This window comes from Equus asinus, chromosome 4 (assembly GCF_041296235.1).
Source record: "Equus asinus isolate D_3611 breed Donkey chromosome 4, EquAss-T2T_v2, whole genome shotgun sequence".
NCBI classification, from domain to species: domain Eukaryota; kingdom Metazoa; phylum Chordata; class Mammalia; order Perissodactyla; family Equidae; genus Equus; species Equus asinus.
Window position 1 is genome coordinate 111973121 of NC_091793.1, and position 20302 is coordinate 111993422.

Genomic DNA, 20302 nt, shown 5'->3' on the forward strand with positions numbered 1-20302 from the left:
TACATGAGTATAAGTATAATGGTAGTATCTGACATGGTAGAGGTCTTAGCTAACGCCACAGTGGTAATCATATTGCAATATATAAGTGTATCAAATCAGCACATTGTACACCTTAACCTTATACAATGTTATATGACAATTATATCTCAATTTTTTAAAAAATGAGTATAATGGTTAAACCTTTTGTCCCTGATTCCAACTTTGCCAAGATAAGTTATTTAAAACATAGACATTGGAAATCTAATTTACATAGTTAAAATTTTCCTATTTCTTAGCATTTCCCATTTGAAAAGTTAGATGTTTCTCAGATCTCAGCCAGTGTAGTTCATTTTTTAGTTGAAAATCCCCGTAGCATCTTGGATTGCAAGTGTCAGTGGGTGTACTCCCAGGGCTTTTAGATCTGTCTTCACGTGCTTTCCCAGCAAGGCTGCCTGGACAGTGCTGTCTTTGCGTTGAAGAACCAGCGTGAATTCAGAATGAAGCAAATGCAGCTTGTCTTGGGACTTGCCTTATTTCTCTTGCCATCTCCTTGCTTACCTGCCTGAAAAATAGCTTCAAATATAGGACATTCGCCATTGAATCTGCTGTAGAGCTTTCGTTTTGCTTCAGTTGCTGCTCACAGACTTTATCTTGTCATTTTCTCCTGCTTTTGTCTCCCTCATTCTCTGCACTTACCACCTCCACTTCCTATAATTCTGTCGCCTTCTCATCCTTCATTGCTCCCTCTTGAAATAGCAGGTGAAAAAGAGATATCGACAAAAGACATGGTGTAAGATAGGCAAACAAATGACCATGTCTTAACTCTGCATACATGATACTGCCCATGGTGGTTCTTTAATTATATGGGGCTTTTAAAAATATTTATTTATTTATTTTGAGGAAGATTAGCCCTGAGCTAACTTCTGCCACCAATCCTCCTCTTTTTGCTGAGGAAAACTGGCCCTGAGCTAACATCTATGCCCATCTTCCTCTACTTTATATGTGGTACACCTGCCACAGACAGCATGGCTTGCCAAGCAGTGTGTAGGTCTGCACCTGGGATCCAAACCAGTGAACCCCGGGCTGCTGAAGCGGAATGTGCGAACTTAACCTCTGTGCCGCCGGGCCAGCCCTAATTATATGTATTTTTTAAAAATTCATTGTGGCTAAGGTGACCAGTGCCATTTGTACAAGCTGTCTCTTTTTAAAATATTATACTTTTTGTCCACTGTCCTAAGAAACTGAATTTTGATCTCAGGCTCTGTCAACATTATTATTTTTATATGCAGTGCTTCTTTGTACAGCAAAACCCCAAGCCAACGTCTCAGAACCATTGACCAAGAGCCAATGAACAGATATTCTTCCTTTCCTAAAGATTTCTACAAGAACCTAATTTCCTTTTCTGCTTTGCGTTTTTTTCTTCCTGCAGATTCTGTTTTAAACGACTTTGTTATGATGCACTGTGTTTTTATGCCAAATATCCAGCTTTGTCCAGCCCTGGTGGCCCAATATCCTTTTGTTGTGAAAAGTCTCTATTCACTTGAAGACACTCCTTAGGCATATGGCCATTATCGCATCTCATTCTCCGAAGGTAAGTCATGGCCCAGGCAGAGTTGAGCTTTCCACCCCTGTCAAATTCTGAAACATGAGCGGTTTTCCCCAGCATACACTCTCCAGCTCTCTCCAGCATGGTTTTTCCATGCCATGTTTAAGGATTTCTTCCTCATTACCTCTGTAGAGAAATGGGAGCCAAGTTACCTCTGGAAGGTGATGCTGGTGACAAGTATACATAGCTGGGAGGTAGGCTAGAGAAGGTTATGGGGAAGAGTATTATGAGGGAGTATTATTAGGGAGAGTTCCCTAACTTTGGAGACAGCCTCGGTACCTCTGTCAGGATAGCTGGCAGAACGGACTGTGCTCTGCTTGTGTTCTTCCTCTAAGCTATGGTATTAATCAGATCACTAACCTGTGAGACAGATACAAGTTATCATTGTGGGGTAGCTTTTCTTTCACATTTGTCCTAGTCCGTCCTTTCCTCTAGATACTGAAATTAATGGCTTTGTTGCTGTTTTTATTATTATCCCATTGACTTAAATCAAAGATACAAAACCTGAAATTCTATTGCTACTTCCTCTAGACAGCTTGAAAACTGACTTTGTTTTGGGCAGCTTTTCAAGAGTCTGTTGAATTGACCAATTGGTGTGCAGTGTCTGGCACAGAGGGAACATTCGGAAAATGTGTATTGAATAAAAGAAGTGAATATTATTGATAAGTTACACCCCCAACTTTGGGGGGCATGTGAAAGTATCTTTTCCAGTTCTGCTTTATTTTTAAAGAAGCAAAAATTTAGACCCCAAAACATTTTGGCCTTTTTGAGCAGTTAAATGTGTTGAAGGAGAATGGCTTTCTTCCTGAGCAGTCCAGTCAATGATGGCATGTTTTTCTTTTTCGGAATTATAATTTCCCTACCTGATTCTCATTTTCTTGTTCACCCATAATTCTCTTTGAAGTCAGCAGAATGTGTGAGGATAGATTTGGGTTGAATATGTTGTTCAGAGGGAGCTGCAAGAACAAGATTTGGGTATTTATTTGCCTGGAAACTATCTTTCCAAGTAATGACAGCTTAATGAGACTTACATATATTATATATTCTTTCTGGCTCATATTCAATTTTTCTCAAGTAAAATTAACACATTCAGGATCTCTGTGCTCTTTTAGCTTCATACATGGTAATCATTATTAGACCTTTGAGATTTGTTGGAAGGAAAAATAAAAACCACCATTGAGTTTAGACTTTTTTTTCCAGCAGTTAGCATGTGGATAAGCCTAAGGCGAACAAAACTAAACAAAGAGTGAGAGTATAGTGGTCCAAGTCATATCATCTTTACAACTCAAAGCCCCAAACGCTAAGCTTATTTTTTTTTTTCACAAATTCTGATTTCGTCATTTGTTCGCTTGTTCTCCTACAGAATTAGTTGGAATCATTATATCTGTCTTTTAAAATAGAAGTTTCTAGAGGGAAGTCCATGCCATGCCCAGCTGGGGAGATGTGGGGGTAATGATATTGAGAGGAGGAGAAGACAGGAAAGTGAACAATAGAATCAAGGGAGGCCTGTGATGTCCAATCCTAATTCTTTTCTCAGTAGATGGAGGGAATCCAGATGGCTGGGTGTTGTCTACACCACCTAGTGCCCTCAGACGCTGCCTTCATACCTGGCCCTATGAGCGCTTAGATTCTCTTCATTGTTCTATTTTGAATCAACCCTCTATGTGTCAGGGACCATGCTAAGAACATTGACCCGGGTTATACCACTTTATTCTTACCGGAGTCCATTGGGTTAGTTTTAGCTTTTCTTTACAAATGAGAATTCTGAGGCTCAAAAACAATGGAGTGACATGCCCAAGGCAAGTGGCAGGGCCAGGATTCCTCCAGGCCTTAGGATTCCAAGCCTGGGCTGTGTCACTTTTTTCTTCACAACTTATGTCTTTAAAAGCTTATCCTTTAATTAGAGTTTAAGAACATTTCCTGACAATGTATTACATGAAGCATGTTTATCTGTGCTTCAGTTAGCTAAAACCAAAGTAAGCCCATTTTGTTGAAACCAAATAAATAAAGTGTCTGACAGAACTTTTCGCAATGATGGAAATGTTCTATCTCTGTGCTAGCCCAGTAGCCACCAGCCTTGAATTTGGCTACTGTGACTGAGGAACTGAACTTTTAATTTTATTTAGTTTTCATTCATTTAAATTTAAATTGCCACATGTGGCTAATGGCTACCATATTGGATAGCATAAGTCTAGTCCTTACATTCTGGGAATAAGAGCCTCATATAAGAATTGCTGTTCTGTAATGCTTAGAGAAAGCACCCCAGGGAGGCTGGGAGCTCATCCTGGTGCAGGCAAGAAACCAGAAAGGGCTCTGCCACTGAAGGTCATCTATGTGCAGATGCTTCTATGTAGTGCTGAGGACTCAATTTTTAGTCCCGTTCCCTTCAGGGACATGTTATATAGGCTCCTTATCTAAGCTACATTTTTTTGGTCATAAGTAACAGAAACCAACTGTGACTGACTTAAGGAATAAAGGAATTTATCAGAAGAGTATGATGAATTTAGAGAACTGAAGGAATTCTGAAAGAACCCAGGCCTTGGAAAGGGACCTCAGGGCAGCAACTAAAGACCCTGCTGTCAGGGTAAATCTACTCCAGGCGTCCTGGCCCTCCCCTCATTCCCACATCCCTGGGAAAGAGGGTCTAGTTGGCCTAGCTTGGGTCACTGCTGACATCTTGGTTGAAGGCACAGCACTTTTTTGAGCAGTTTCACAGAGATTGCCTGTAAAGAAAAACAGAGAAAGTGGAGAAATAGATGATGAGCAGGCAAAAACAAAAAATACGTATAAACTGCCTAACATCACATCCACAAGCGACAGGGAGAAAGAATGTAAAATGGAACCGGGCGGTGGCGGGGGGGATCCATTTAACCCACATGTCGTTAACATGGGATGTGGGGATGGTAAAATACTGCCATTCCACTGAAGCGTTCACATTAAGTGAGATACTTTGGCTGAGTGTTTTCAAAGTACTTAATTTCTGTGACTTTTCATAGCAGCTCTGTGAAGAAGTCACTATTTTCACTGCTCTTTTTCCAAATCAATAAACTAGGATAATGAAAAATTATGATTTGCTCAGAGAAAGGCAATTACAAGTACAGAAAAGAAATGAGCCCTGAGTCACCGACGCCTATTTCTGTCCTGAATCCACGTTGTATGTCTCCTCCAGTTTTGCTCTTAGCACAGAGGAAGATGGTAGAACTCTGTTTTACATTAATATTTTAAGCCTTTTATGTGCAAATGAGAGAGACTATCTATTCATTAGATATGCTTGGGACATGATGTGACCTGATGAATACAAGTGCTTTATAATGAGTTTTTAGAATATATTTGTTCAATTTCTGTACTTTTCATCTCCAGTTCTTTAAATTTTTTTTTTTTAAATCTGCACGTAAAATTCAGTTCCATTGTCCATTAATCTTTAAAAAGAAAATAAAAACCACCTATAACCCTACCAGGTATTACTATAGCTAACATTTTGGTGTGTATCCTTCCAGTCTTTCTTCAATACATATAGATATATACTTTTAAGGATAAGAATGGGATCATACAATAAATAATTTTGTATGCTTTGTCACTAAACAATATTTTGTGAATCTCTTACTCTGTCATTAAATACTTGTCCACACCACTTTTCTAAATATAGATAGCTTCGTCTTTTTTTTTAAAGATTTTATTTTTCCTTTTTCTCCCCAAAGCCCCCCAGTACATAGTTGTGTATTTTTAGTTGAGGGTCCTTCCAGTTGTGGCATGTGGGACACCGCCTCAACATGGCCTGATGAGCGGTGCCATGTCTGCGCCCAGGATTTGTACTGTCGAAACCCTGGTCTGATGAAGCGGAGCGCAGGAACTTAACCAATTGGCCACGGGGTTGGTCCCAGCTTTGTCATCTTTAAAAATAAAACCTTCTCCTTATAAAAAACTTCAGTTCACAGAAAAAGAGAAGAGAGCAAAGTTCACCTGGTAGCTCATCGATGTTTTATTAAAAACCTTCCAGAAATTTTATAAATGAGATCATGTTATATGTGTTTTTTGGTAATATATTCTTTTTCTTTTAATAGAATGTTGTGGATATCTTTTCAAACCCAATATGTATAAATAAAACTACGTCATTATTTTTTTCAGATAATCCCACAAATATTTATTGAACACTTACAATGTGTCATCCGGTGCTGGGCAACAAGGTGACAAAGATGCGTGAGAAAAACACATTATCATTTTTAATGACTGAGAATATTATATGGTAGATATGTCATAATTTATTCTCTTAGCCTCTTCCTGTTGGATATTTAGATTATTTCCACATTTTTCCCTATAACAAATACAATGCAATAAATCGACATCCTCCCAACTAAATCTGTGCCCACATAGAGGATAATTTCCTTACTTTAAATTCTGAAAGTAGGCAAAAAATATGTAATATTTTAATGCTTTGATGTTTATTACCAAATTGCTCTCCTATTGTCTTAACTTCGTTTCTTATGATTAAACTCTGCTGTATTTTTGTTTGTACAAATAAGGCAGGCCTTCAATTCAGTAAGTAATCACAACTAAGTTAGTGTTATTCTGAATTTTAATAACTGTATCCTTGATTCAGAGCATTTCCATATCATTTACTTTATCTTCCCAACACCCAGCCCCCACAACGCCAAAAAAGGACTGGTATGATATTTATTTCATTTTCTCTGTGGGAGAAATCAAGGCACGCGGAAGCCATGTAACTACCTAAGTTTCCGCATATACTGGCACTTGTTCGGAGGAACTCCATGTAACACTACTGTAATTCTAGTTGCAGTGGACGTCGTAGTTGACTCAGTTGGTCAGTCTAGCTATTCATAGTAATTGGCTGCCCTTGACCATGATTGGTTCTCAAATTGCTGGCCCACGGTGGACTGGGCCAGTGAGATTCAAAGAGAAGTTTCCTGGGGCTTCTGGGTAAAAAGCTTTCTCAAAATTTAAGAGCGAGACCAGGAAGCCTGTAGCCTCAATTGCCAGTGACAACTATCCTACAGTTGTGAGGAGAATGAGCCCTATGACAAAGCTGAGTGGAGAGTCAGAGAAAAATGGAGTCTATGGTGACATCATTAGCACTTGGGCCAATCCTGAAGCCTACCTTGCTAACAGATTCTCTGTTATATCAACAAATCCAGGTCTGTGTTCTTTAGGACAGATTGTTTCTGCAGCTGAAAGAATCTTAAGTGATAAATTGCTTACATTTAAATTCATAAACATTTAAATACAGCGATAATTTTGGTCAAATATTTTCTCTTAGTATCCTAATTTCTTTTGGCTTAATATTCAATACAAATTCTACGCTTTTAGCATGGGAATAATTTATGTAGTTTCTTGAATTAATGCAGAATTGCCGCTAAGTTTTAGCTAAAACTGCCTTTATGTGTATTATGTCCCTTACAGAAACAAAGTAAATGCAAGAGTTTCCCTTATGAAATGGCAGGGTCTCTATCACTTACTCTGTGAAGTTGACCTGGGGATGTTCTCTTCATAAGTTGACTTAGGTTCTCTAAGAATAACATTTATCAAAATTTGCTTTTCTTCTTGGTGAAAGATTTATAAAAGACCATCAGCCTCTTCTCTAGAGAAGCCAAGTTTTTAGCAACATGCTTTGGATTTCTAAGGAAAATTGTCAGCTTAAATTTTGTTGAAGCCAAATTTTATCATTGTAGTCCCCCATTTGGTTATGAAAAGTATTTGATCCATGTGTCACTATGAGAGCAATTTACTCCTGCAGATATGCAATTTGAGAGTTTATTTCCAATAAGGAAGACTTGGTTTGATAATGATAGGAACGTGATGTTCTCTTTGGAAGGAAATGCCGATATTATCAGATATTCCTCAAAGTATTTTATGTACATTTTCTCAGCCTCATAGCAACACTATGAGATGTGTACTCTTTTTACAATAAGGAAATGAGACTGAGCAGCTAAGTAATTTGCCCCAGGTGACATAGCTAGTAAGTGTTTGAACAAGATTTAAACCCAGGCAGTGTCTTGCATTAGGCCATGTCCTTACTGCTCTGCCACGAGGACAAGCCCCTGGCTTGAGACTGAAAAGAATACCCAGGAACTATAGGCTTCTAAAAATGCACAGAATTCTGAAAATCAGTGAGAAAAAAGTATTCTGAGTAAGAAAATGGGAGGCATCTAAAGAAAATAACAGCACAGCAAGCACTCCTGTGAGCTCAGAGTTAACAAGTGCACACGAACACAGCAAGAGCTGTCCTGGTGGGAATAGCCTCACAGAGTTAAACCCAGAAATGCCAAGTCTTATGAAAAATTCCAAAATCAACCATTTAAAAGATTTTAAATGATTTCCAGAGGTGGAGCCATAATAATGATGATAGCTAACTTTTACTGAGCACTTTATATGACTCAGAGACTTTTCTACATGGTTTCCCAACATTGTTTTATCTCATCCTTAACAGCAATCCTGTGAAGTTGACTGATGAAGAAACTGAGGTTCTAAATGGTCAACTAACTGACCAAGGGTCTCACAGTTTATAAATGGGGAAGCCAGCATATGAACCCAGGTGGTCCAACTTCAGAACCTGCATTCCTAAGGATGTGCTGCATCGAGGAAGGAATAAGCCCAGTGCTCAGGATGTTGGGATGCTCCACAAAGGCAAGCAGAGTAGTAAAGAGGCCCCATAATATAGTGGGAAAAACAGGAGCTCTGAAGTCAGAAGACCTGTGTTTAAGACCTGCGTCTTACAAGCTATATTAGTTGGCAGTTGTCCTTAACCTGTCTGAACCCTGTCTGTATAATGGGGTAATTATACCTGCCCTACCCACCTCGCCAGGTTGTTGTGAAGATCAAATGGGGCTGTGTGTGTGAAAGTACATTATAAACCTTAAAGCCCCTTATAAATATTGCCCCATATAAATACGTTATTGTACCATCATGAGAGGAATATGGCATAATATAAAGAGCATACAGAAGCTTTGTCTAGTCCGTGGGCAGATGACCCCCAAAGTTTGTTTTCAGCTGCAAGCAGAGATCTTGTATGCAAAGCAGGGTTTTGAAAAACAACAACATTGAAGAGTATCAGTTTGAATGTTGATAAGTGTTTTATAAATAGCTGCATAATTAGCATGTACTTACTGCAAAAAGTATACATAATATTTTATTCCCTGTTGTAGGCTGTAATGAAGCTGCTGCCTCTACATCCTAGGAGGTTTTCACTTACTTTCCCCGTGATAATTTTAATACGTGGAACCATTATTAGCTGAATTAAGAATAAGTAAATGAGCAGTAAAAAAAATACAGAAAAATTACAGGTGCCTGTGGTGAGTAAGATAATAACTAGGTAAAAATATATGAAATAATTACAGTGTTTGAACGGCAGAGCCGGCGTGAGGAAAATGACTCAATGGAATATGAAGCCTGCTGTTGGCAGGGTAGGAATAACTGTAGCCTGCACTGTGGCCTTCACCTCTTTGGAGTCTCAGCCCTAATAGCTCACTGAGTACAGATCCAGTCTGTCCTCAGCTGCATCTATATGATGCCAAAGGAGCTGATGCAATTCAATGGAGATTAGTCACTCTGAGAGTCTGTGGTCCTAAAGATTAAATACCCAATAACTGAAAGATTCTGTTTGAAAGATGTCCCAGATGTTTTGGTATTTGTGTAGACTTAGTCACGCTGATAACATTGAATATGAACTTATTTAGAATGTATCTATGATCTGTATTTGACATCCCGACAAAATGGAATTTTCGGTAATTTAGATAAAGGGTTTTAAAAAGCTGTGATATTTTTTATTTTATTTTTTTTTTTAGAAAATTGTATTATATATAGCACTCCAAACAGTGTGGTCAGCAAATATTTGAGGCTTTTTCTGTTTCCATGTCCTTGAATAGAAAATGTGGAGATCCACAATGAGTTTAAGACATGGTTCCTGCTGTTCAGGATTCTAATTTAATGCTCCTGGATAGTGCAATAAGAGAAATTTTATTACCATAACAAGAGAAACTTCCAGTTAGGATTTGAACAGTCAGTAGATTTAAGAATGTTTGGTTAGTATTGGTGAGCCACTGCTTTCTAAATTGACAGGTGTTGGAAAGAGAACTGGTTGAAACTATAACAGAGAGGATCTAATTCAGACGTTAGAAATTCTATGCCTTCCTGACTATCAGATTGTCAAGGCTGCAACAGTTAACTCTTGATTTTCTGTATGTGCTTTGTCTTTGAGAATTTAGGGGGATCAATTTCTACATCTCAGATGGATTTTTCTGTTATCCAACCTAACTCTGCTATGCAATATATGTTAGCATAAAGGAATATTAGTGTCAGATAAAACACAGCAGCATACAGGTAAACAGAGTATTGGGGGAAATGAGAACTGAGTTCTAGTTTCAAGAATTCCATTGATAAATTTGGAAACCTCATTTATCTCATTCTACCTCAGTTTCCTTACCTCTAAAATGGTGGAGTTGAGATACAATCAAAGGACTTCTGCAATTCACAGATTCTATGATTCTGTGAGTCATCTGAAATCAACTCAATGTGTCAGTGTTGAGTTTGGCCACTTCGACTATGATGGCCTTCTTACGTGTGTTTAAAGTAACAACTCAGTGAATAACTCTCAATTCTCTTACAGACTTTTAACTAGCACTTTATGAAATACCAGAACCATGTTATCTTTCTGTGTCTCTTTTCCCCGTGAATTCAAACAGCCATATTGCTTCTTACCTGAACCCAACAGTCCTGATGTCAGGAGTTGTGGCCTTATTCAATACAAGTATTTCCTGATCATTTGACAAAATTATTGAATTACTATATGTTTGATGTCCTCTACTGATGTACTGTTAACATAGACATTGGCCAAGTATATACCTCAGAGAGTGTTCTTCAGATGTTAAAAGTATCTGATGTGTGTGGTACGCATTGATAATCCTTTCCAAATTGTTATTCGTCCTGGAGAAGAGTTACATTTTTATTCCACATAGGAATTTCACCATCAAATGGTTAATACATTATTTCCGTTTTAACCAGAGAAGGTAATGGTTTCTGCAACCTTCCTAAGGTGTTTGAATTTATGAACATACCATAATTGAAATGCTGGTTTTCGTAGGTTGCATTTTTGACATCCTATTGAGACAAGGAACACAGTGGGATGCTCTTTATTCTTTGGCTACTGTCTGAAGGGAGTATAGTTTTTCCCTCTCCGTAACTTTTTTGTAGGAGTTAAATAAAATCCAAAAAAATCACATGAGTCTTCTAAAACCCTGGGGAGATTGTTAGGGCAATAAGTTGAAGCCCTGGCATCTCACCTGTAACCATTTCAGGTACAATCAATTACATATAACATTCTTCTCTGTGTCCCTTAAGAATCTGATTCAACACACTGGTCAGGAACGCAAAAGCAAACAAACCTTCAAGGGGAAAGGCAAGACTTTGTAAAACAAATCTGTGCTTCCTTTTGTTTTTCCAGAGGCAAAAATACTTCACTTTCGTGAGAACAGGGAGAAAGCTTCTTCGTAGTCCCTCTGGATTCCATCAGTGCTAGCTCCCAGGAAGCTGTGGAGTTACTCTTGTAGAGCTGAGGGTGCTCAGCCCTCGTTTAGGTATTCAACACACTGAGTCAGCTCTAGGAAACTTGGAACTTTAGCCAAAAAAAAAAAAAAAGAAAAAGAAAAAACCAGGACTCTGTTTCTCATTAGGATTTTCCTTTCCAGATGCAATTATTCTTAATAATTTCATGAACTCAAGCACTAATATCCAGTCACTATAGCCACAGTTTGAGAGTGTGGGGGTGGCAAGAATCCCTGTTTGGATTTGTAAGCCCCGCCATTTACTCACTGTACAACTTTGGGCAGATCGCTTCTCTCTGACCCTCAGTTTCCTCATCTGTAAATATTTCCTTTCCAGGTTTGTGGAGTATTACGTGATCATGTGAGGACATTAAGCATATTTATCAATGGTAAAACTCTCCACACATTTGAAGTGTCATCATGTTAAGCCTTCCAATCGTGTGTTCTATCTTTTATTGTACACAAAACACAGATTTCCCCAGCAGGAAAGAGAACAGGAAAAATCTTTGTCTTAACCCACAGAGATAATGTCGATTGAGTTATCCTATCCTGGGGCTTCATAGATTAGCCACAGGTGTGCTGCTGATGTCGCTGTACCCAACACACAAGCATTTGCATTGCTTCCTTGAGTCCAAGTCAAAATAATCTGGAAAGTTAGAATTATATCCATTTGATATCATCTTGATAATTCAAGCCATTTCAGCCTCATACCAGTGGGAAAGAATCTCTCCCTCCCTCCCTCTCTCTGTCTCTCTTTCTCTCTCTGTCTCTCTCCCCCTCCCTTGGGTGAACCAGTACAAATTTTTCAATTGGTCAAGAATTACTCTTTTGGTACCCACCATGTGCCTGACTGTGCTGCTAGGTACCATAAAAAGTAGTGATAAAATGTAGAGAGCCCAGCCATGCAATTCTTTGGAAGGAAAACCTGAGTTATACATACATACAAGCAAGAGACCAAAGGGTTAATCAAAAAAAGAAATAATTTTCACATAAAGTGATCTTTCTTCCCTTTTTTTATTGTAAGCTCAGAGAGAATTGTAGCAATACAGGTTGAGCAATTTTCCTTTTTATGAATCCCGTGCTCAATTTATGAAAGCCGTTTTGCAACCCATTTACATGCAGTAAACCTTTGCTTTAAGGTTCTGTCATTTACCTTGATCATGATTATTTATAGTCCCTTTAGAAAAGGCCCTTTACTGGTTCAGCTCTCAAACGCAGCACGGCCACCAGGCAGTTTTCTACAGTGCTTTTAAGTCATGGTCGTAAGATAAGGCACAGCCGGTCTTGTAGCCATCTATAAGAAGCAAACCTGTTGAAATTAGGAGTCTTGGATTCAAAAAACCAACTCTACACTCTCACTGTGTAATCCTGGCCCTTTGTGCTCCTTTACGGTCAGTTTAGCCAGCCCTGGGGATCTAGTGGTTAAGATCCGGCGCTCTCACTGCTGCAGCCTGGTTTCATTTCCCCACCGGGGAACCGCACCACCCCTCTGTTGGTTGTCATCCTGTGGTGGCTGCATGTTGCTGTGGTGCTGAAAGCTATGCCATGGGTGTTTCAAATGCCAGCAGGGTCACCCATGGTGGACAGGTTTCAATGGACCTTCCAGACTAAGACAGACTAGGAAGGAGGACCTGGGTACCCACTTCTGAAGAAACTGGCCATGAAAGCTCTGTGAAGAGCAGCGGAGCATTGTCTGATACAACACCAGAAGGCGAGAGGATGGCACAAAATGACCAGGCAGGGTTCCGCCCTGCTGTGCACAGGGTCGCTAGGAGTCAGAAGCAACTGGACGGCACTAAGAACAACAAACTATCAACTTGCTCTCTTGTAGAAAGGGAATGATCTTTTCATCATGAGACTATAAAGGACAGCTTAACTGAAGTACTCATGTGCAAGTTACAGTGTAGGTTATACAGAGGAAATTATTCCATGAACTAATTGACTATCATATGAACTCTTATAAACCACTGACAAAGGACTGGTATGTCTAATCTACAGTCTTTCCTGATCCCATACTGTATTCTCCCTACTGTAATCCACAAGACAATGTAAACAGAGAGCAGGGACCTTTACCTGACACATGTAGTAGGCACTCAATTAAGTATTTGTGGTATTAATGGATAAATAAAATTTCTAGATGAAAGCCACTGTGCTAGGCATGGTACTGAATAGAAGACAAATAATACATCATCCCAAGCCTCAAGGAGCTTATAGTTTAGTTAAGATGGCTAGCCGTAAATAAACAAAAAGCCAATGAATTAAGTTGTGGTTTTAGACAAGAGAAGAAGGAATGATAGAAAAAGTGTGTTTGAGTCCCTCACCAGAAGATCGATACAGCAGGAACCTTTCCTCATCCTAACTCTGGGTGAGCTTATCTTCTTCTGTGCCCCCATTCCCTCCCATACGCTCTTTGTATCAGTCAGTTACACAGGACTAGATGCCCACTCAGAAGGGTTTACCTGAAATGTATATAATAAAGGGGACTGTAGAGATGTGTGCAGAATTATGGGACCCAAAAAGAGGTGGCAAGGTACGCAGAGGCAAGCAACAGCAAGAAGCGTTACCACCTCTAGAGGTGGAGGGTATGCAGGGAATGTAATCAGAGAGAGAACTTAATCAGGCAGAGTCTGATGAGAGCTGGAGCTGGGCACAAGAATCCTGGTGAACACACAAGTCCAAGTGGAGCCTGCAAGTCTAACTCCTTAGGCAACTCCCAGGTCAAACACAGCAGGTGTTCACAAGGGTTTGTATGCATTTGGTCCAGAACCTTTGTGGGTGGGGCTTTTCTTGAGGGCTAAGGGAAATTCTATCAGTCCGAAAGGCTAGCTTTCTAAAGCTGAGATCCATCATTCTCTGCCTTGCAACTAACACAGTGAAATGAGTGTGAAATGGCTAAATGTCTTCCTTGACTCCTTGGCACTTACCATGCACAGCCCTCACAAGGTACAGAACAGGAGAAAATGGATTATGCCCTCAACAATAAGAGACGAGTCATCCGGCTGGTTTTACAGTGGGCCGCCATGTATGGAGACGTCCTACAAGAGGATGACGTAGCTATGGCTTTCCTGGAGGTAAGCAGGAGTCATCCCATCCAAGAATAAATACATCTTTGTTCCACAATACAGGGACTGCCCAGGCAGCTTCCCTGGAGAGACTGTAATTGCAAATTCTAGACTTCGTTAACATATCCATTCATCAAGAAAGTACTTTAAGAAAAGTAAAGAAGTAAAAACATCATCCATTACCCTGCCACTTGAATTCAATAACTGCTAGCATTTTAATGTATTTTCATTTGATCTCTTTGTCCTTGTCTGGTTTCTGTAGTTGTAATCACAGAGTACTCATCACTGTGGAGGCTGCTTTTCCACTTAACTTTATATGAGGATTTTTCTGTGTCATTACAGTCTTTCTAATAAAAATTTCTAATGACCTTTGAGTAGCTATGCCTCAGATATGTTTATTTTTTCCTACATTGTTGAATATTTACACCATTACCACTTTCACCTTCTCAGAATAATATCGTAGTACGTATTTTTGTGCAAGTAGGACTGTCCTTGGTTACATTCCTGCAAGTGGGATTGCTAAATCAAATCGTAGATTTTGAGCAAAGTGAAGCAGATAATTTTATTGAAGAATTATACTAGGACATTGAGGTAGTTCTGAAGAGATGTAATTTATTTCATCAACACTACTTTAAGCTGAGCTTTCCTGTTCCTTCCCCTGGCTCCAGCCCCACATTGCAGCCTTGACCCTGGCATTTAATCCTTGATGACTCACTCCAGCCTCCAAAACTTACATGAGGACCTTGCTTCTGTGCAGGCAAAAGGCAATGTGGCTTCTATTTCAAACTTTATCAGTCTGTCTGTTCAAGAATGAATTATCCAAAAGAAACATACCCTCTCTCTTCTTTTGAACGTGTCATTTGGCAGGCAGAGAGAGGTGAGGCAGGGAGAAAGGACGGACTGTGAGAGTCCATCAAGGCTGTGGAATGAAGTATTTTGAAAATATAAAGGCATAATAGTAGCTTGGGGCCATACATTCACTCATGGCCTCTACCTATTGAGTAAAGAACCATTTTGCAGATGAACCAAAGTGGCAATTCAGCTGGCACTGCCACAGCTCTCATGTTCTTCTGTGGAGGCCACTGCTCCTGAACAGAGCAGGGCACAGCTGCTGCTGCTCTGTAGTCAGGACAGTTCCCAGGACGTCAGTAAAGAGACCTGAGCTGGTGGCACAAACTCCGCTCAGCATAAATTCAGTACAGTGCTGAAGACCATGGCTGCATTTTTACCACCACCAAGTAACCACAACTAATAGTAAATATTAAATAACAAATACTAAAATAATATTCAAAATAAATACTAGAGTTTTCCTGAAAAAATTTTGAAGTGGAAAAGTGCTCTTAGGGTAAACTATAAAATGACCCATTCCAAAACATTGCATTACATTGCCTTTCATATAAATATCATATACACAATTCATTTGCAATTTTTTTAATTTAAAATTTTTTTTATTGTGGTAAAAGATATTAAACATGAAATTTGCCATTCTAACCAGTCTAACTTTACAATTCAGTGGCATTAATTACATTCACAATATTTTGCAACTGTCACCACTATCTATTTCCAAAACTTTGTCTCACTTGCAATTTTGAATTTAGACAAATTGTAACATTTTCTTCTTCTTTTTTATCTCCAGTCCATGAAACCATGATCTGGAGACACTAATGGAGCAGATGACACAGGGGTGTGTCTTTATTGCTCTTTACAGAATTATGTACCTTTTGCGGTTCTTGTTAAAAGCCTGTGACCTTTGCCAATTACAGGAGTTTTATGTGTCTGTGTCAGATGATGCCCGGATGATTGCTGCCCTCAAGGAGCAACTGCCCGAGCTGGAGAAGATCGTCAAGCAAATGTAAGGAGGGGCTTGGCTCTGGGGTGTGCTTTCATCAAGTGAGTGCTTGCCTCTCAATCACAACATCTTCCGAAAAGTCCTTCCCCCAAAACGGTGAAAGCCACACAGTGTTCTGATTTGGGCGGAGTGGGCCTCGGGGGTAGATGGTGCAGTAAGGCCAGATGAACAAAAGGACTGAGATTCTGCTCAGCTGCCTTCTGTGCTGGGCTGCCGAGAGAAAGCCTGGAAAGGCAAAGATCCTCCTCTGGGGCATCTAACTCAAGAAACTTGGGTCCCTTTGGTTCCGAGGAGTGAATCCAGTAATAAAATGGTCAGTGGCATTTAAAGACAGCTTGAGGGGAATTACTTAGATGGAAAATTCGCTTTCTGCTGCCATAGCTGTTGATAGTGAATATTTGCGTCCTCTCAGTAAAAATGTAGATTTTCGCATGCTGTTCCTTGAGCCATAGATTAACTACTAGAGAGAGTGTGCGCTACGAGATACTTTGAAAACGGGAAACCCTGGCTTTTAACATCGTTCTGCAAGAAATCAGCCTGTGACAAGAGCTGATCTCTTTGCTCTCTCCTCTGTGCTTTGGTCTTTTAGTATTGACATAAGGAGGCTCATGTTCCCTCCTGAAGGGCTGCTGTGATTTCATTTTCTAACATAAGATTAAAGTTATATACAAATGAAGCAATTTAAAATAGTAGTACCAATGGTATTAAATAATGTGCTTTCTCTATTTCTCGTAGTTCAGAAGATGCAAAAGCTCCACAAAAGAAGGTAAGTGGCCACCGATTCGGATTGTCTAGTTGTGCCCTGTAGAATGTCAGTTCTCCAGAAATATGGTGTTGCACTATATGAAAGTGGTGTTTTTATAAATACAAAATATGTTATCTTCATTTCTTGACTCTGGCTGCTTCTCAGATCTGTTTCCTCTGAGTTGCAAATGTGCTTCAGTCGTTCTCCTCATATGGCATTTGCTGTCGTATTATTTTTACAGCACAAAGTTCTTTTGCAACAGTTCAACACAGGCGATGAGAGAGCCCAGAAGCGCCAGCCTATCCGTGGCTCTGATGAAGGTGAGAATTCTCTTGCAGCTCACGGCTGTGTAGGTTATGTAAAGTCAGAATGAAATATCCCCTCTGGGAATCATCACCTTGGACCCACAGAATAGCTTTTCCTGGGGTGCCCCCTTTGCCCTCCAAATGGTTTGCTTAGAAGTGCCCTTTTGTGTTCCAGTTATTTATGTTCTTGAACTCCGTGCCTGGAGCTGAGGTGCTTGTCCACACTTCCCTGATTCTGCCTCTCCCTCACTACCACCTTTCCTTGGAGGAAAGAAAGATGACCTCAGGGACCAGTTGTTAAGGTTGCCCACCTCTTGGAAGAGCTGGCGGAAGGTGGCTGGCACTTTGCAGATACCTGGCAGAGGTGGGGTGCCAGGGTCATCTGCAGAGCAGGCTCCTGCCCAGGGAGAGTGCTCTGGCCCTGAGCACAGCCCCGTTAGCAGCCATCAGGGAGGTGCAGATGCAGCCTATTCTTGTTTGGTTGGATAAATTTCTCCAAAAAACCAAAGTAAAATTAATAACAATGACAAAATTTTCATTTTAAGCCACAAGTGAATCTTGCAATTTAGGAATGCCTCTAAACCCAAGAATTACAGTAGCTGGAATTGCTTCCAGGATTTGTGTGTTCAGAGGTCAGCCTGTGGGTGCCATATATGGATGTGCTGGGCTAAATACAACCCAAGCCATGTGGCCCAGCCCCAAAGTCTACAAACCAGTGAACAAGTGAGCAGGAATGTCAGCATATGTTCTCGGCCCCAGACAGAAGCTCCCCTGTTTGCAGAGGTGTTAATGTTGGCTCCCCCCACCACACTGGGCACCAGCAATCTAGTTATCAGCCTACAGCACAGCACTTCCTGTATTGTGAAAAAGAAAAGCTCACAGACCAGGGCTGACACAGAAAATTGGCCTAAACATATTTCTCATTTTTCCCATCTTTGTTGGGTTTTTGCAAATATCTGTTGTTGTTTTTAATTGGGGATGGCAGCCTTATCTTAGACCAATGCTAAGGTGAGGAGTTTGGGGAGGGGGCAGGCATAAGCATAAACACTTGCGTACAAATAAATACAATACTAAGAATGGCAAGATGATGCAAGTATTGAAGGATGTCTAAACATTTTGCATAGCTTATGGTTTTCTTAAGAATTCCAGGGACCAATTTACCACATTGTTACTGCCTTCCCAATAGTTCTGTTTAAGGTCTATTGCATGGACCACACCTACACAACCATTCGGGTGCCGGTGGCCGCCTCAGTGAAGGAAGTCATCAGCGCAGTTGCCGACAAACTGGGCTCCGGAGAAGGCCTGATCATAGTCAAGATGAGTTCCGGAGGAGGTAACAGCCCATCCAATAGAATATCCCATCCAAACAGAAACCCCGCCAGGGGGTAGCATGGCCCTTCCAAGCTGATACAAGGGGACAAATCGGTGCTGTGGGTGCTCCCACAGATAACAGAAATAATGCGGTTAGAGGTGGGCTGGATAAGTATCTAACACCCCCTATCTCGTAGGCACCCACTCTAAAGCAGGGAGAGGTGAAGAGATCTATCTGAGCCAGCTGGACTGAGGACTCTGGTGTGGATGTCAGCCTGGAGTTCTTTCCATATAAACTCTAAACAAAAAAGGTTAAAGCCGTGGAGCTCTGAGAAATGTAGACCCTAAGAGGGCATCTAGGTTAACAAGCTAAAGTCTGAAGTTGCAGGCAGTCAGAGGCTACTTCTTTTTAGATGGTGATGGTTTCCCTCCTTACCCAGTAGAGAGGGCAGAACCCAGCTCACTGAACGAAAGGAGGAGTATTTTCCCCAATGGGATTGCCTGATTACTCTGTGCTTTCCTGAAATGTCGTTTATTCACATTTACTGGCCACTTAGTGTGGCCATGACAGGAAAGGATGAGTTAGACACAGCCCCCACGTTTGCCGGTGAGAAGGTAGACAGTAAATAAACAGCTACAGTCCGTGCTGGCAAGAGTCCAGAAATGGTCAGCAAGTGTTGCTGTGAGAGCCTGGAGAAAGGAGCAGTAAGGTTCATTTATCCAGTAATGGTTTGATAGCCACTGGGGGATCCTACAGGATCAGGTGAGCCATTTCTGCCATGTTTAAAGGCAAATGATTCCACCGATGTAGGATTTTAAAGTGCATCTTGGATTCCAGAGATCCCCCCTTCCACTTCTGTGCCAGCTGCACAAGACCCACGATGTCTGCCCTCGCGGACCCTTCTGACACAGTCTTCCCCTCACTCTCCCGGGTCCCTCCCTCACTTCCTTCAGGTCTTCACTCAAATGTCAGTGTCTCACCGAGGGCCCCCGTCCTTTCCTTGATTCCCTTTCTAAAATCACAGCCTCTCCCCTTTACACATACTTCCTGGCCTGCTTCCCCGCCCGATTTTCTTCTCCTCATCACTGCTCACTCTCTAATATATTTATCTTGTTCACTGTCTGCATCCCTCACTATGATGTAAGCTCTTTTTGGACCGGAATTTTTTTCTGTATTGTTCCCTTCTGTATTCTCAATGCCTAGCTAGAGCAGCGTCCAGCATGTAGTAAATGCTAAGTAAATATTTATTGAATGAATTCAGTTTGGAATAAAGAGGCTTAATCTGGGTAATGCGGTTGTCCTCTGAATTAGGGAATATGTGAAAAAATGATAATAAATTTGCATCTAAATGCATGTGGGATCTCAGAAGCTAAGTTTTCTAAAAGTGGTCTTTCCATCTCCAAAGTGCTGGGCATTATTACCATCTGGAAACATAACTTGTTACATAAATAGCAAGTGTGGTTTTTGTATATCATTATGGTTGGAGCACAGTACTGGGTGAATTGACTCTCCGGTATTTCCATTCCTGTTTATGGTCATTTCTGATGGCATCCTGAGTGTCATGTGCTACGTGAATGCTGCGTCCTTTTTATCCAGCGGGTCCCTTCAGTACTGTATTTTATGCAGTCGCTCTGCATGTTCCGGTAATTCACTGAGCTGGCAATTTGTTGGTGTGATTAGAGCAGTCCTGCAAATCTCAGATGCATTTAATAGGCAATCTCATGCTTTTTATGTTCACAGAAAAGGTGGTGCTCAAACCTAATGATGTTTCAGTATTTACGACGCTCACCATTAATGGACGCCTGTTTGCTTGCCCGCGAGAGCAATTCGACTCACTGGTAGGTGTGGATGGCCTCCTTGGCGCAGCGTCTGCAATCAGAAAAACTTGTCTGC

General features: G+C 40.7%; 1 protein-coding gene across 16 annotated transcripts in view; it reads left to right on the plus strand.

Annotated features, from left to right (window-relative positions):
- The window catches only part of RAPGEF4 (Rap guanine nucleotide exchange factor 4), a 299972-nt gene that overhangs the window by 250019 nt on the left and 29651 nt on the right, over window positions 1–20302 (plus strand). For 14 of the 16 annotated variants that reach the window (XM_070508109.1, XM_014846624.3, XM_070508107.1 and 11 more), the window contains 7 exons: window positions 1409–1487; window positions 14057–14207; window positions 15962–16050; window positions 16783–16813; window positions 17034–17112; window positions 18284–18430; window positions 20150–20247. In XM_070508109.1, coding sequence (XP_070364210.1) covers window positions 1409–1487; window positions 14057–14207; window positions 15962–16050; window positions 16783–16813; window positions 17034–17112; window positions 18284–18430; window positions 20150–20247 — 674 coding nt within the window. Of the gene's footprint in view, window positions 1–1408; window positions 1571–5710; window positions 5935–14056; window positions 14208–15961; window positions 16051–16782; window positions 16814–17033; window positions 17113–18283; window positions 18431–20149; window positions 20248–20302 lie in introns of those variants that run through there. The other 2 variants (XM_070508117.1, XM_070508118.1) reach the window with 2 other exon arrangements.